General features: G+C 35.9%; 1 protein-coding gene across 1 annotated transcript; it reads right to left on the bottom strand.

Moving 5' to 3' along the window:
* Positions 1–1220: 1220 nt before the first annotated feature.
* Positions 1221–3037, bottom strand: LOC131039147 (cytochrome P450 750A1). The gene is made up of 2 exons (XM_057971817.2): positions 2072–3037; positions 1221–1947 (listed from the first exon to the last, which is right to left on the bottom strand). The coding sequence occupies exons 1-2, from the start codon at positions 2969–2971 to the stop codon at positions 1309–1311; spliced, it is 1539 nt and encodes a 512-aa protein (XP_057827800.2). The 5' UTR covers positions 2972–3037; the 3' UTR covers positions 1221–1308.
* Positions 3038–17331: the final 14294 nt, after the last annotated feature.

Below are 17331 nucleotides of genomic sequence, written 5' to 3'. Positions count from 1 at the left end.
ATTAAATGTCTTTTATTTTTATAAAAGATGTGTCAACTAAATATTACATAGATGCTTATTTTTATTATTTAAAATAATAGATTTTTTAAAATAGATATAAATCGCATAATTGTTACATTATCACTCAAATTTTAACCCGAAAATTTGAAAAAAAATGTGGTGTCTAGAAATATATTAAAACTTATACAAATGCTTTTCATACCACAACCCTTAAATATTTTAAAATAAATTAAAATTTATAATCATTTTAATATTTTTCCTTTTTAATTTCCCCACAATATTTATACAGCTATAAATATGTTATAGCTCAACTAAAATATGTTATAGCTCAACTAAAATATGAGCCCGCACATTAAAATATTCATTAATTTTAATATTTTTCTTTTTAATTTCTCTTCAATAATTTATACAGCTATAAATTTCTAATTAAATTTATTTTCAATTATATTTATATATGCTTTTATTAAGTGAGATAATGGAATGGAAAAAGTTACAGAGTATATTTGGAAACTACGGATTGATCCTTTTAAAAACTAAATTGAATTTAGTTGACAAGGATATACACGTATTTGATTATTTAAAAAGGAGGACTGTGAATGATGTTGGAGAAAATCAGCTTTGCACGGGTTACAATGAATGTATTCGCTCATACAAAAAGAACTAAAAGAAAGTAGAGCATGAAAAAAAACTGTCAGGCGGAGAGAACATGAAAGAACGAAAGAGGAGAGGAGCACTAAAAGATCCACTAAGTCCTCTTTCTAGAGAGATTTGTGAAGGAATTTTAGGAGAAATTAGAACTCAAGGGAGGAAAGAGCAAAGTGATCTCAGAAGATCTAGATTCTCAAAGGTTGAACTCTTGGCAGGAGTATGGATAAAATCTCCATCATCCCAAGAACACACGGGTAGAAGAAGACCTTTGACGTGGATGCCATGATCCTTGAGGTTGTAGAGACTCAATAGCATGTCCTCTTTATCAAATGGATTGACTTTTGGACTTCAAGGGCAAGGGTGTGAAATTGGTGCAAGAAGTATTGAGGGAAAGAGATCAAAATAAAATTACTATTAATTTGTTGAATAAATTTTTTTTAATAATCTATTTTTTATGTGAGGATCATGTTTTATTTGAGCTATACTATATTAGGTAAATAGATATAAAGATCAATTAACATAATGGAAATAATGAAATCAACTTATTGTACTACGTATACATTTTGTATTCATTTCATCATGATAATAATATTTATTTATAATTAATGCTCATATTTTACATAATTCAAGTCAATATGTACTCAACATTTTCAATTGTAATTAAATTTTGAGGCAAGACGGTGCATTCACCCTTAACCTCCAAGTTGGAATAGCAAAGAGATGTGTTTTCCTTGGAATAGTAGATCCAAAAGATTCTCTCATGTCTAACTCTCCTTCACATCTCCAATCAAAGAAATGGAGAAGGTGTACTAATGCAAGCTCAATATTAGCAATGGCCATGGAAGCACCAGGGCAACCTCTCCTTCCTGCTCCAAAAGGAATCATTCTTAATTCAAGATCTCTAATTATATCAAAATTTTTGCTCACAAATCTCTCAGGCCTAAATTCAAATGGATCTTTCCAAACTCTTGGATCTCTTCCTATCGCCCAAGCATTAATGATAACCCTTGTTCTTGCTGGTATGAAGTAGTCATGATGAGGTCCTTCCACAACACAAGATTCTGTAGATTCGCGGGGAATGAGCAAGGGGCCTATTGGATATAATCTTAATGTCTCTTTCACCACACAATGCAAGTATTCCATGCTTGCAATATGCGAGTTTGTTATTTTCTCATCTCTTTTTAATATAAAATCAATTTCTTCTTGCAATTTCTTCATGACATGTAGATTTCTCAATAACTCACTCATTACCCATTCCAATGTGATTGCGGATGACTCTATTCCACCAAGAAACATATCCTATATATACATAGATACATTAGTGACACCTGTAATCAATACAAACTAATGTACCCACTACACTAACATATATAATTAAAAAATAGTACAACCCCACATACAAGAAAGTTGAGAGTTGACTCACCATAATGATACCCTTCTTATCTTCATCTGTGATATCCATATCCACAAGCACATCAATCAAGTCTTTCTGCCGCTCCTCCTCCTCCTCCTCCTCCACGCTGCGCCTCCCCTTGCGCTCCACATGTTCATCTATTATTTTGTCAAAAATAGCATCCAACTGCTGGTGGACATTCTTCATACGTCGCCTCAGTCCCTGCAAATCGAGCCACTCCAAACAAGGAATGAAATCGCCAATATTAACAGCTCCCATCAACACATTACCCTCCCAGACCAACTCCTCAAACGCAGTCCCACCGGAGAGGCAGTCGGCGTTTGTCCTTCCCGTCAATATTCGCCACATCAAGTCGGAGATGTAGCAGGCGACGCTCTGGCTCACATCCACGCCCACTCTGCCTTCCTCACTCTTCTCCCAGATCGATCGGACCATCGCCAGCGCCTCTTCCTCCCTCACACTATTGAACGACTCGATTCTCTGGGCACTCAGCAGCTCCAACATGCATATTTTTCTCATGTTTCGCCAATAATCCCCGTAGGGAGCAAACACGATGTCCTTGTGATTGTAAAACAGGTATTTGGCAGCGGCAATAGACGGCCTGTTGGCGAAATTCAAATCGTGGGTTTTCAGGAAGTGCTTCGCCGTCTCAGAAGAAGACGCAACCACTACGGGAACAAAACCCATCTTCACCAACATGATTGGCCCATGTTTCTCAGCCAGCCGTTGCAGACTGCGGTGAGGAAGAGCTCCCAACTGATGGAGGTTTCCAATGATGGGCAGCGCTAATGGTCCTGGCAAACTCAATCTCCCGTTGTTTTTTCTCGCCCATCCCAATAGAAAGGAGAGCAACACAGTAAACAAAAAGATTGCGAGTCCTATTGCAGAAACACTCATATTGAGATCCATGATTAAGGAAACCCAGAAAGGGAGACTGGTGCTTTAGTTTGCTGGGGAGGGAAGACTTTATATAAAACTGCTGTTGCTACTTGTGCCCTCAATTATTAGAGCATGGCATGTTTGCGATGTGAATCTTTCTGTTCCACAGGTTGACGTTGTACTGTCCATGATATGAAAATGACACTTTTGTTTTGTATCTTTCAATTATTTTATTCTTTAAAACGACAGTTCAGCTGCTTCACTTTGCTGGTGAGGGAAGTCTTTATCAACAGTAGCTGCTGCCACTAATATATTTAACTCTCTATTTACTTCAATGACCGACGGCCACGGTTGGCTGTCAAATCGGAAACCTAGATAAGCCGGTCATACAGTCCTCTATACACGCTCTATTCAAAGCCCAAGTTCATGTTTTTCTAGATTACCCGTTGTTAAAAGGTGAGAACCACTGTTTCATAAAATGATTAATTATTTCATTTCTACAAGTGGTGGAGATGGAATGATGTGAATAAAGATGCTATCTTTCCATTTTCCACTCATGAAATTGCTATTTTATTGTGGAAAGACATTTGGTTTTTGAAGTCTTGAAGATAATCTTCCCCGATTTCCCACGTGAAATGGTTGTCAACGGAGTGCTATTTTACGCCAATTATTGTTCCCTCTTTACAATAATAATTTATTTAAGAATGCATATATTCAATTTAAACAGATACGCATATCTAACAAGGACGCAAAGCGTCAAGTTCCTGCCATTAGTATGATTAGTTTGGAGTAAATAAAAATAGAGATAAAGATAGAGGGAGAGGAAGAGGGAGAGAAATACATAGAGAGATAGAGAAAGGTAGAGGGAAAGATAAAAATAGAAAGAGAGAGAGAGATAGGAGATAGATAGATAAAGAGGAAGAGGTAGAGGGAGAGATAAAGGTAGAGAGATAGAGAGAAAGAGAGATAGATTGATGAGTATATAGGGAGTGGAAAAGATTGATAGATATAGAGGGAGAGGGAGAGGGAGAAATAGAGGTATAAAGATTGATAGATATAGAGGGAGAGGGAGAGGGAGAAATAGAGGTAAAAATTTCTTAAATAGTATTTAAAAGAACCAAATAAATATAAAAAATACAAAAGACCAACATTCTTCTCATGAAATATGCTATAGTAAAAAAAATGTGATAAAAATAGAAAACAATTAAGTCCTCCTCTTTCTATTTTAAACTTAAGCCTCATTAAGAATTCAAAAAATTGATAAAGAAAAAAATGAAAATCAAGAAAAAAACCGAAATAAATAAATGAATGACATTGAATTGAAAATTATTTATATTATATAATTGTATTGCCATATTATATTCTAGAAAAATTATTTGTATTATATTATATCATATCTTATTTATATAGTCCACTTAACTCACTAAAGATCTATTAATTAATATATTTTTAAAACAATAATATAAACAATATTCATAAAAAATTTATAGACTATGACTAAATGTTTGACTTATCTATGTTTTGAAACAATTGTCGCTTCATAACGTGTGTTGCCCTATTAGCAAGATTTTTTGGTTTTTATAAAATTCTAGCTTAATGAGTTAAGGGGGAAATATCAAATTGAAAGCTTTTTGTAAAGTAAATTAAATTATAACGTGCAGTTTAAAAACGATAGTGGGTGCACAGTGCAGTGGGCCACAATTTCCATGCATGAAAAATAAATCATGCATCGCATCCGGTCAAAGCAGTAAATCCTTCTTTTTCCATAATTTTATATTATTTTTGAATGGGCTTTTGAAAGACGTGATCGCACGACATTGCTTGGAATACCGTGATTTGGCAATTTTGACGCGTGATCAGCATATGCATATAATTTTTGTTAAAAAATTTGTATGTTAACTTTTGAAATGATCAAAATTTATTTTAGCTTACCAAATTTTTAAAAATTGATTGGTGAAAAAGGACAATAATTAATAACTACTTAAGCATTTTAAAAAAATGGTGAATGCAATAGTATTCCTGCCATGGGCAGGAACTAAAAATCAGCTTATTTAATATTCCCAGTCCCACTATATAATTCTTTTTCATTTTTTTGTTCTTGTTGATAAGTAGGTTGGCAAGATTACTTATGCATCTGTTAATCATGCCATTGAATTAAAAAAATCAACTTGCATTTCTATAATTTTATAATTTTATGATTTTTTATCTCATATCGAATAGCGAAGTTTCAGCGGGGAGCAAGGTTTCTAGAGATTCGCGATGGCTAGTTTTTTTGAGGGCCATGCAGACGAACAGGCATTAGGGAGATGAAGTGGTGGCAGATCCGCTTCCCCCCAGAGATCCCTTTGGCTTGCATGTTGATCATGTCCCTCAATGGGTTTTCCGAGGCGGTAAATGGGTGGATGTTTTGGTTTCTGCTGATCTCCCAGGTGTGACTAATGAATCCAAGCAAGAATTTCCTTCTTTTATGTATTTTCAAGGGTTTTTTAGTCGGCAGGGGAATCGGGGCCGTAATGCAAGGACTAAGGGTGCTCGGCAAACGACCATTCAAAATGTTAGGGTTTTTGGCAATAAGGCTTGGCTTGGTTTAGACTCTGCTATTCCGCAGTCAAATACAAGGGTTTTGGGATGTCATTTGCCAAAATTTGCCCTCACAGTCACGGCCTGCTCCGCTCCCGGTTCCTTTGATCGACGCCTCAGATTTTGTCATGGGGAAAAAGGCTCATGATTCTCTGGGCTTTGGCAATCATTATCCAGGTGTGGGGTGATTTTATTCCTCTGTCAAAGCTTCATTTGCACACTGGTATGGCACTTTGTACTTCCAAGTTCTATCTACAAATTTGTTTATTATTGTTTTTTATTCTAGAAATGCTAGGGATTAGGCTTTGAGTGTCCCATTTTTTTGGCTTGGGAAAAATCTAATCTTTGTGGAAGCTTGGAAGCCCTTTTTAGCGCCCTCTGGGGGTGGCCCAAAAAAGGTTCCTACCTGGTTTAAACATCCTCTGTTACCCTCCGAATTTGTAGAATCTGATATTTTAACAAAGATTGGGGACTCATTTGGTAAATTTCTATTGTCCCATTCGGTGTTCGAGGATGGGTTGTTTGCCGTAAAAATTTGTGTTTTACTTTTAGCTAATGTCTCTCCTCCGAAGATTTGTAACATTCGGTCACCCTTTGGTATTTGGTGTCAAAACCTTATTAGGGATTCTCTGGAGTTTGGTCGCTCTTCGGTGATTATGGATTCTCCTTTGTTTTTTCACATGAAATCTATTAAATTTGGTTTAGGAGTCATTGATTCCTCTTTTGATGGGAATGTGGAAATGTTTGTTTGGAATAAAGATCATGTAGGTGTTCATGCTGCTAATTTGGTTTCTGCTCCTCCCCCTCTGGATAAAAATTTCACATCTAGGGTTTCAGCAGAGGTACCTCACTACTTCGTTCCTTCCCCAAGGATTGGCTTGGATGATGACTCTTCTTTGAATAATACCAATGAAATTTTAAATACAGGAAAACCTTCTTTGCATTCTGCTGATTTGGAAAATGACTTGAGGGTCGAGGCACAAATCCCTAGGTCAATTTTGAAAAATTTTGAGCATCCCTTGGATGTTGATATTGTTCCAGATGAGCATCTTATTGCTCAAGTGCAAGATATTGTTAAAACTAATAATGTGACTCTTAATTTTGCCTTAGCCAATAGAGTAATTTCTTCGATTTCAGTCGATTTAAGCAATTCTTTCGATTTACTTAACCCGGATAAGGCTCTGATGTCATCGGTTCTTGGGCCATCTTCGGCTCCTATTCATTCAAGTAGGGAGAGGGTTCGGGTATCGTCAGCTCTTGGGGTAGGTCCCATTGAAGATAGGGCACTCATGGATTCTACTCCTTTGGGTTTTAACAGGTTTCCTTTGGTCCAAACCCCCCTTTCCCCTTCTTCACCTTTGTCCACCCCTAGTAAAAGAGGTCGGAAGCCTAAACATGTCAAGACTAAATTATAAATTGATGTGCGCATTCAGTCAACTCTTCTTTCTTCTTTGGAGTCTTCCAAAAAGAAATGATCAAAAAAACCCTTTAGCCCACCGGTTACAAGAGCCTTGGCTTATAAGCGAAGTCTTCACAAGGATTTTTTGGTAGATAAGGTTTCTCCGGTTTCTTTGGATGTTTTAAGGGGAGCTGATGCTTCCCCTCAGGGCCAATGAGGATTATATCTTGGAATGTTAGGGGCTTAAATGCTCCTAACAAATGACACTTGATTAAGCCTTAGTTGAACTTAATGGAATTTGATGTGGTGATGTCAAAAGAAACTAAGTTAAATTTATCATCTGCTAATAGGTTATTCTCTTCTTGGAAAATTTGGAAATTTAGTACATCTCCCTCTTCAAGTGCTTCAGGTGGTCTTGCGGTCCTTTGGAAAGATGCTTGTGTGGATTTGTCATTGATTACTTCCTCATCCAACTGGATGCTTGGTCTGGTTAAGAGTAGGTTATCAAATTCAAAATTCTATCTTTTTAATGTCTATGGCCCGATTGGGGTTCTAGAAAAAAGAAACCTTTGGGAACTTTTGGCTTCAGTTGCATCTCCTTTGCATAATGCTTTTCTGATTTCTGGGGGAGATTTTAATGCTATTTCTAGTTTAGATGAGAAGGTTGGGGGAATCATCCCTAATAGGCATTCTATATCAAAATTTTGTCACTTTATTCATTCTTTGAATTTGGTTGATTGTAAACCTCTTAATGGGCCATTTACATGGACCAACATGGAGAGAGATTTTTGTCAAATCTCTGAAAGACTGGATCATTTTTTGGTTTCTGAAAACTGGTTTAATTCGGGTCAGGATTTTGTTTCCTCAGTTCTCCCCTTCACTGGTTCTGATCATTTCCCTATTCACTTTTCTATTTTTGAGGATAGGGCACCTAGGAAACTGCCTTTTAAGTTTGAACCAATGTGGTTTAGGGATCGATCTTTCTTGCCTTCATTAAAACAATGGTGGCTTTCTACCCCTTTTTTTCCTGGGTCTAGGATGTTTTAGGTTGTTAAGAAATTGGCTTTCTTAAAGAATAAGATTAGGGATTGGAATGTGACACACTTTAAGAATATATTTGGAGAAAAGGCTAGGATTTGGGAAGAAATTGAGTAGCTTAATAAGAGGATTATTGCTTTGGGTATGTCCTCTCTTTCTTATGATAGGCTAAAAATTTTGAATCTTCAATTGAGTGAGACTTCGGCTAGGGAAGAATCTTTTTGGAGGCAGAAGTCTAGGGACCTTTGGCTTTACGAAGGGGATAGAAATAGTAAGTTTTTCCATTCTTCTTCTAAGCTTAAGAGGCTTCGCAATCGAATTTCATGTATTTATGATTCTAATGGTAACAGTCTAGTTGATGAGGATGATATTACTTCTGAAGCTATTAGGTTCTTTAAGTCTCTGCTTATGGCTGAACCTATTGTTGTAGATAATGCTTTCATAAATTCGATCCCCCCCTAGTGTCTCGAGAAGATAATAAGATGCTTATGGCTCCCTTTTCATTAGAAGAGCTGAAAGATATAGTCTTTTCCATGCACCCGGAAAAGGCCCTGGGTCCAGATGGGTTTACAGCTCTATTTTTTTAGAAGTGTTGGGATTCTATAGGAAATGATGTTTTGTTAGCCTTTGAGGAGTCTAGAATAAATAGGTCAATATTGAGAGAGCTTAATACTACTCTTATTTCTATTATTCCAAAAGTGGATAATCCTAGCTCTTTTTCTGATTTGCGTCTGATTGCCTTGTGTACTACTTTATATAAAAATTTTACTAAGGCAATCTCAGTTAGGCTCTCTAGGCTCCTTCCTCTGATAGTTTCCTTGGAGCAGGGTGACTTTGTGCCTGGTCGAGAGACATCTAAAGGTGCGATTGTAGCTCATGAAATTCTGGAATTCCATATGACAACAAAAGGTTCTGATCATGATCCTTAAACTAGACATGCTTAAGGCTTACGATCATGTCAATTGGCAGTCCCTTGTTGCTATCTTGAATCTTGGGGTTTTCGCATTGTTGGGTTAAATGGGTGTTTTCATGCATATCTTCTGCCCGTTTCTCAATATTGATTAATGGTTCCCCTTCGGGGTTTTTTGCTTCCTCCCGGGGACTTAGGCAAGGGGATCCCTTGTCCCCTTTTTTGTTTATTCTTTTGGCAGAAGCGTTAAGTAGGGCCATTTCTAATGCTATGACATCTGGTTTATGGTCAGGTGTCAAAATTGATGGCCTCCTTTCTTCACAATCTCATTGTTTGTTTGTTGATGACACACTTCCATTTGGGGTTGCCTCTTTGAGGGAAGCTAGAGTTATAAAGAAAATTATCTTTGACTATGTTGCTTTTTCTGGACAGAAGGTTAATGATCAGAATTCTAAAGTCTTCTTTGTGAATGTCTCTCCTCTAGTTAAGGATAGACTTGTCTGCTTTTGGGGTTTCCAAGTAGGGACTTTTCCGTGCAGGCATTTGGGCATACCTTTCTTTCTGGGCTCTGAAAAGACCTCCTTTTGGGATAAAGTTGTTCATTCGATAACTTCCCAAAATTTCCTCCTGGAATCACAAGTGGCTTACGATGGTTGGTAAGATCCTTTTAACCAAATCATTTTTGAGTGCAATCCCCAAATATTTGTTGTCTATTTTGCACGCTCCCCCTAAAGTTATTAAGGACATCAAGATTTCCCTTAGATCCTTCCTTTGGAATGATAACCTGGGAGGTAGAAAGAAGATTCCTCTTCTTGCTTGGGACAATATTTGTCATCCGAAAGATTTGGGTGGTGCAGGTATTCATGATTTAGCTATTCAGAATAAGGCTTTGGAGGCAAAAATGGTGTGAAAATTATATCCAGACCCTTTAAGTAAATGGGCTTCCATCATGCTTGCTAAGTATTTAAGGGGAACTTCTAGAGAAAAGATTTTTACTGCTACATCTCTTTCGAAGGGTTCTGCATTCTAGAACTTTTTGGTTTCTTGTAGGAGGGTTATTTTACCACATTTATCTTGGGTTGTTCATAATGGGAAGAAGGCCCAGTTTTGGGATGAAGTCTGGAATGGGCATCCTTCTCTTTCAGCTATCTGAGATTGGTCCCCTTTGCCCAACATTTTATTGGATCTTTGGGGGCATGTTGTTGCAGATTATTTTGATATTGTTTCTACAGGTCCATGCTTAGTGGCTAAATGGAAGAATATTCCCCGTTGCCTATTGACAACGACCTCAGACTTTCTTTTGTGGAAGAACTTCACAAAAGACCTCTTGTCTTTCAAGATAAGGAGGACTCTTTGGTTTGGATTAAGAGTGCTTCAGGTGCATATTCAATAAAAGATGGTTACAATTCTTTGGCTCAGATTTCTTCATCCTCTTGTTGGCCTACTAAGCAATTTTGGCATTTGGCTTGTCTTCCTAAGGCAGGGTCCTTTGCTTGGTTGACAGTCCAGGATAAAGTTCTCACTGGAATGCGACTGGACAGGCTTGGGATTACACCAGTATTCCCTTGTGTTTTTTGTGGTTATTGTATGGAATCCATGGACCATCTTTTTTTGCTTTGTCCATTCTCTTGTGAGTGTTGGTATTGGCTTTTTGGCATGCTTGGTTGGTCTTCTTCTCTTTGTCCTAATCTATTTTTGCAATTTGTGGCATGTCCCTTGTTGTTCTCCTCTTCATTTTATTCATCTCTTTAGGTTGTGACCCCACCACTAGTGATTTGGAATCCCTGGCTTGAAAGGAATTCTAGGATCTTTAAACATAAATTTGCTACTCCGGTTGATGTGATTGGTAAAATTCAATCCTCCATTTGTGAGGTGGTGTTTTCTTACATCCATAAAAATTTAGATCACCTCAGGTCTTTTTCTCATTGGGATTAGTGGGTCACTTGGAAATGGTCTTTACTTCGTCTGATGCCTTCTCATGGGGCTATATCAGCTGGGCTATCTTCTCTTGTTAAATGTAAGATGGCCAAATGGAGTCCCCCCCCCCATGTCTTCATTCAAGCTGCAATTTGATGGGGCTTCTAAGGGAAATCCGGGAAGGTCCGGTATTGGAGTGGTCATTTTTTATCATTCTTCTAAGATCAGCAAAGTTGTCAGAAAATACATTCGTCAAGGTACTAATAATGTTGCTGAGTTCCAGGATTTATCCTTTGGGCTTGATCTTGCTATCTCTTTGAATATTAAAGATATTGTTATTGAAGGTGACTCAATGGTGGTTTTTTAGGCAGTTGTTGCCAAAAAATGTATCTCTTGGCAATTACAGTATTTCTTAGATCACATTCTTGTGCAATTAAAGTGCCTTTCTACTTTCACTATCTCTCATTGTTTCAGGGAGATCAATGTCATTGCGGATTTTTTGGCCAATAAGGCTATTGCTGAGGGTGTTGATTTCTTAGAGGTTTCTCCTTTGGACATACCAGTCTCTTGCATGAAGCTTCTTTCTTAGCCAGATTTCTTTTTAGAAGCCTCCCCCATTTTCCATGTTGGATTTGGTTTTCTTTTGTAAGTATCTGCAGTGAGGGTGTTGTTCTTTGTGACAACATCTTTGTTGTTGATATTTCTAGTTAGAATTTCCTCATGGAGTAGGGAGATTGATGTGGCTTCTCCTGTTGGGGTGATATCCTCTTTATGGTGTTGTCCTCTCCCTTCTCCTTGCTGGGTGTGGTTTTCACTTCCCTATATGGCTATAGGGGGGTGTTGTCCTACCTTATGGCACCATCTTTTTTATAGTCATATCTGGTAGTATCTCCTCACTGAGTATGGAGGGTGACGGGGCAACTTTTGATTGGCTGGTATTTTTCTGTTCCTATGTGTTCTTTATGTCTTTTTGGTATTGGAGGGACGTTTGTTTACCATATGCATGCCCCGTTTGGCCGTTTGTTTGTCCACTTGTGGTTACCTTGTTGGTGAGTGTCTCGATTTCCTTTTGATGACATATCTTGGTTATTATGTGGATTGGTATCGGGTACTAACCAACCCTACTCATTGCATGATAGGCATCGTTTATATTCGACAGAGTTATGTCTGTTTGATCCTCTGCATTATTTGGCAATCATTATATTTCGTGGTTTGGGCTTGGTGACTTTCTGGCGGGGCTTTGTATCATGATGAATTGAGTTGGCTCTTTCATTCTTTAACCATCTCGAATCATGTTTGGTATTTTCTTTTGGGAGTTGCATATTCATGATTGGGGGTGCTATGAGGCATGAGTTTGTTTCATCATATGTTGAGCAGCTTCTTGCTTGTTGCATTTTCTTGGAGTGGAAGGCTAATCATGATCTGGTTATCTCTTCTTCTTTTATATTCTCGGTGGTGTGTCATGGTATCAATTTTATCTATGCATTTATTTTTACTAACACTAAATGCTTTGTTTGTTTTGGAGATTTCTTGTCAAAATTGGTGGCTGGTGGCTTTTTCTAAGGAATTGGAAAGAGCAGTTAACATGGTGTTGCAGATGGTTGCTTATTCTGTTGTTATTTCTTTGGCTTTTGCTTTGGATTATCTTATGGATCGGTCTTATCCTGCTTCTTGAGGGTCTTCATCATCCTTCACTGCTTCTTATCTGGATTGGCATATGTTTGCTCACCATTTTTGTGTTGGCAGGATCACTTATTCTTGGTTCTCTTCTGGTTCTGATTTTTATTATTTTCAGAACCTTGGACTCATGTGTTGTGTAGACAGGATGGCTATGGGTTGATGGCACTGGTTATGGTTCGACACCTTTGGCTCTATTTTGAGATGTTCTCTTCTATACTAGATTTTATAGCTTCCTTTATATCTAATGTGGTTGGCTATGTATCTGGGAGGTTTATTTGGGCTGCCTATGGGCTTTTATAATGGGTAGATAGGCTTATGTTTTCTTGAGCAATACTGAAGGGTTTTCTTACTGGTTCTTTCCCTTCAGTGCTCTTTGAACTAGACACTTGTAAAAAAACTCAATATTTCATATAATTTTAGTGGTTCCATCCACTTTTATCAAAAAAAAAATATATCAAAATTATTTATAGTTTTATTATTTGTACATATTTTAATAATTTTTTCAATTGCAGATTTCTCTTTTCCTTTTTGTACAGGGTAAGGTGATACAAATGATCTTCTTAGACTTACAGTAAAGTACTGAATTCCCCAAGGATACGTTAGGGATTTTGGGGATACTATTTTGGGGATTCAATTGTGAGATACTGTATTTTTTAAGTTAAATTTTTCTGATATTTGAAAGTCGTTATTGTTAAATCTGTTTGGAAGTTTCTTCCTTTGCTATAGTCTTAATTCTTTTGGGAAAAATAGTCATTTTTAGCTAAATTTGTTCTTAAATATTTTCCACTTTTTGGTTAAAATTGTATGGAGATTTTCTTTATTTTTTCAATTAAAAGTTTTAGAGAATTATTTTTTCAATATATTTCTATTGTTTCTAGAAAATTAAAAACCAATCAAATTATGTACAAATATTTATGAAGTATAATGCTGAAGAAAGGAGTGAGGTGTAGGAATTTATATGAACAAATACACCACAACTATACTACAAAGAGAACTACATCTCTTGAAAATATTGCAATTCAGAAAAACAGAGATGGCCAAAATAGAATTGTAATGAAGAAATATATTTTACCAAACTCCAGCAGAGTTGAAAGTCCTTGGTCTTTTGATGGGCACAAACCTGCAAATTTTTTTGATTGAATTCTATGGATTCCTCTTCCTCTTCTAGTCCATTTTCACTTTCTTTCATAATTTTAGAAATTTGAACTAATGGAAGCTGCTACCATCAGTAACTTTTATGGATGTTGAGATTTAAAGATTTCGAAACAAACATGAATGAAGTGGGTAAATTGGAATTTATTTGTTTTCTACAAATACATATGGAAATATCCGACTGAAAGCAGTACCTTGCCAAGTTTTATGTATACACAAATGGTGGATTCAACATATGTTGAGCTGGTTATCTCCATTTCCAAGTGCCATATTGCTATGGACAAACATAATGTATTCATGTATCAGCAAGCTACCATGTGGGCATGTAGACTTTTTACGTGCTTATCTAACATTGCCTAGAAGAATTATTTATGGAAGGAATTAAAATTTATCACATTTAATAATATTGTTAAGGATGTCTGGTTGAATTGTTCTTCTAAGGACATTTTATTGGATATTCTTAATGATCACTAAATCTCTTCTAATCATTATGTGTGAATTAGAAATAGACAATTTATCAACTTGTATTTTAATATGTATAAAATATACAAATCTTGATTCAATATCGACACCTCAAATCTCTCTTTATTGGTAACTCAAAGAAATTATAGATGTCTAAAGAAATGGTTAATTATTTTAGATTAGAAGATTTATATTTTTTCTTTTCTCAACAAAATCCAAACTTTATGCATAGAATTGATTTGAGTTCTAAAATTCTACAAAATTAATTTTATATTATTATTTTTTCTTAAATGATTATCTCAACTTATAATGCTAAACTATAAATTAATTGAAATATTAATTTAATATAATATTAAACCTTATATTTAATAATATAGTAATTTATTAATAGCAAATATTTTTAAGAGTAATACCATAATCAATTTTTTAAGTTACAAGATTATCATACACAACTTGAATATAAACTTTTCCTTACAGTAATATCACAATTAAAATTTCATATTAAAAGAATATCCACTACTACTTTCTATGTCAAACCATGTTCATAGAAAACTTAGTATTTGTATTTATGGGACTAATTATAAACCTAACTTTGTATAATTATTTCTGACGATTTTCTTAAATGCCAATCAAATAAGTATTTGTGTAAAATTTCAAACTTTTATAGCTCTTTTCATATATTTTTTAAAGATTTTTAATTCGTGAATAATTTTATTCTCAAGAATGTCTCTAAATCAATTTTTAATTTATACAATTATTTCTATTATAATGTCTTTAAAAAATAATTTAAGTTCTTTTGCCTCAAACTAATCTAGATCACTACAACAATGACAAGAACTTGACACAATGCGTCTCTTGTTAAAATATGTTTATCTAAAATATGTTTAACTAAAAATTAGACTATTATTTATGTTTCTCCTATAAATCTTAATTTATGTATTGATTTATTGGAGATGGTTTTGAATATTATATTTTGAAGATATGGCTTCAAAGAAATATGATTAAAATATTTTATAGATAACATCTATAAAGAAGTGACATGTCCCTTAAATTCTTATTACATGATTCAATTAAAAGAGAAGGACAATTAGTCTTGAAGAATGATCATTGTTATCACTGGTCTATAGCAGGAGGGAATAAATTTTCCAAAGAAGCCAAATAGGTCCTATAACGATGAATTTAGGTGATTTTTGAAGCCTAGTGAAGGGGTTTCAAGTTTGCAGAGTAGGTATAGCAAAGAGGACCTCCTTGAGATTTGGAAGGATGTAACCCTATTACTTATGAAATACTTCACTCTAGATGGGTGGTTTAAAAGGTTCCATGCCTCACTCTTCCCTATGTTGAACCACCTCGGGTATGACATAAAAATGATTTTTGCCTACTAGGTTTGTTCTTCTCTAACTCAACTGATTACTAGACCCAAGTCTAAAAATTCCCTCCCCTTCACCAAGGGTTCATTCTTAGGCTTTACAACTTCTATTTTTCTTTATCCCCATCTAGTAGGCCCGCATTATTTCTCTCTGGCCCCTTATCAGATTCTACTTCAATGGTGGAGCTATTGAGTGCCCCTATTGTGAAACTTGACCCTAATGTTGCTTCTTCATCTAGGCCCAAGCTAGTTCTTACCCGCTTCAACCCTATCAGAGGAGAAAAATAGAAAATCTCCCCTAACTCTCCTATAAGGAAGTGGAGTTGCTAGATTCATATGAGGAGAAATCTTCTGAGTAATCTGATTCCTCATCAACCTTGGAATTTGACTAGTCTCTTGCAACCTCTAAGGAGGCTACCCCCTTTCCTCCTGATCAAGATTTCTCCAATTCTCTTCCCAAACACCCCACATTGGATGCTAAGGTGTTGTGGCTAGAAGAGATTATTGGGTGGTAGGACTTGGTTATTAAGGGGCTCTTCTTGCAATTTAATGTGGCTATAATAAAGGTTAACATTCTTGAGGCAATAGTTGAAGCGGGTGCTAGGTTTGATAAATTTGTAATGGAGGAAAAGGATGAACAGGTCTGGGATGATGCTAACAATATAGTAGGAAAATTAGAGAAGTGGGACAAGTTCGAGGGGATGCTAAATGACCTTAGTGAAAAGTTGCATTATAGGGATGAGAGTAAGGTAGTGGTGGAGCTAAAGGAAATCTAGGAGATTGCAAGGGAAAAAAATGAGGAAATTTCTACATTAAGCTAAGACATAGACTTGAAGAAATGTTTACAATGGTTTTGATGATCTAATTTTATAAGTGTTCAAACAAATAAATATGGAAATATAAAAAATAAAGGACCTGAAAACATAAATGAATAGACTCTATTTCCTAGCTTCACAACAAACCTTAAGATTCTATAGGAGAAAAATATACTCATAAGCGAAGTATTGGAAGAGGACTCTAGATAATTATGTTAAGATCTTAGGGCAACTTATAAACTATGATAAAAGTAAGATCTTCTTTCTGAATTCCAATCGCATCCTACAGGAGAAAATCACCACTATCCTTGCTTGTCAAACTATTGGTCTCCTGGATTCTTATTTGGGGTTACCTCTCATTTCCAATCACCCTCTATGGATTTTGGGAATGTGATTATTGAGAGGTTCCAAAATAAATTTGTCTGGTTGGAAAGGAAATCTACCTAGTATGGCTGGGAAATTTCAGTTGGTTAAATCTTGTCTCCTGAATATCCCCATATATTACCTTTCCCTCTTAAAAATGCTAGGGAATGTAGTGGAAAAAAATGAGAGGATTCAAAAAAGATTTTTATGGACTGGTACAGAGAAAAAAAGAAGACTATCCTTAGTTGCCTAGGATAGGGTTTGTTGCTCCATTAAGCTAGGTGGACTAGGGATTAGGAAAATCAAATCCTTCAATGTAGTGTTATTATCAAAAGTCGATTGGCAACTAACTAAAGGAAAAAAGGATTGGGGGGATATATTAAAAGCCAAATACCTCAACAATGAAAGGTGCAACAAATTCATAAATCAGTTTGAGTTGCCCCCAGGGTCATTCTTCTGGAACAATGTGGCAAAAAAAATCTTTCATCAAGAAGAATGGAAAAATATTAATAGGGAATGGGAAAAAAACCAATTTTTGGGATGGTGTTTGGATTCAAGACCGAGCTCTTTTAGATCTACCTCAATTAAAAAATGTTGAACTAGTTTTAATCAAGAGATATGGGAAGATGGTACAAGACTATTTAGTTTGGCAACGAGACAAAGTTGAATGGAAGAATCTGGAAGAGATGATGATTCAACTTGGTG

The sequence above is a fragment of the Cryptomeria japonica genome, chromosome 10, assembly GCF_030272615.1.
Source record: "Cryptomeria japonica chromosome 10, Sugi_1.0, whole genome shotgun sequence".
In the NCBI taxonomy this organism is placed as follows: domain Eukaryota; kingdom Viridiplantae; phylum Streptophyta; class Pinopsida; order Cupressales; family Cupressaceae; genus Cryptomeria; species Cryptomeria japonica.
The sequence above is the reverse complement of the archived record's forward strand: the minus strand, read 5'-3'. Positions and strand labels throughout refer to the sequence as shown.

Bases quoted from the DNA above. Each gene is read 5' to 3' on its own strand.
- LOC131039147 (XM_057971817.2), bottom strand. From the start codon at position 2,971: ATGGATCTCAATATGAGTGTTTCTGCAATAGGACTCGCAATCTTTTTG. The intron at 1,948-2,071 runs GTGAGTCAACTC...ATGTATATATAG, and splicing joins ATAAGAAGGGTATCATTATG to GATATGTTTCTTGGTGGAAT.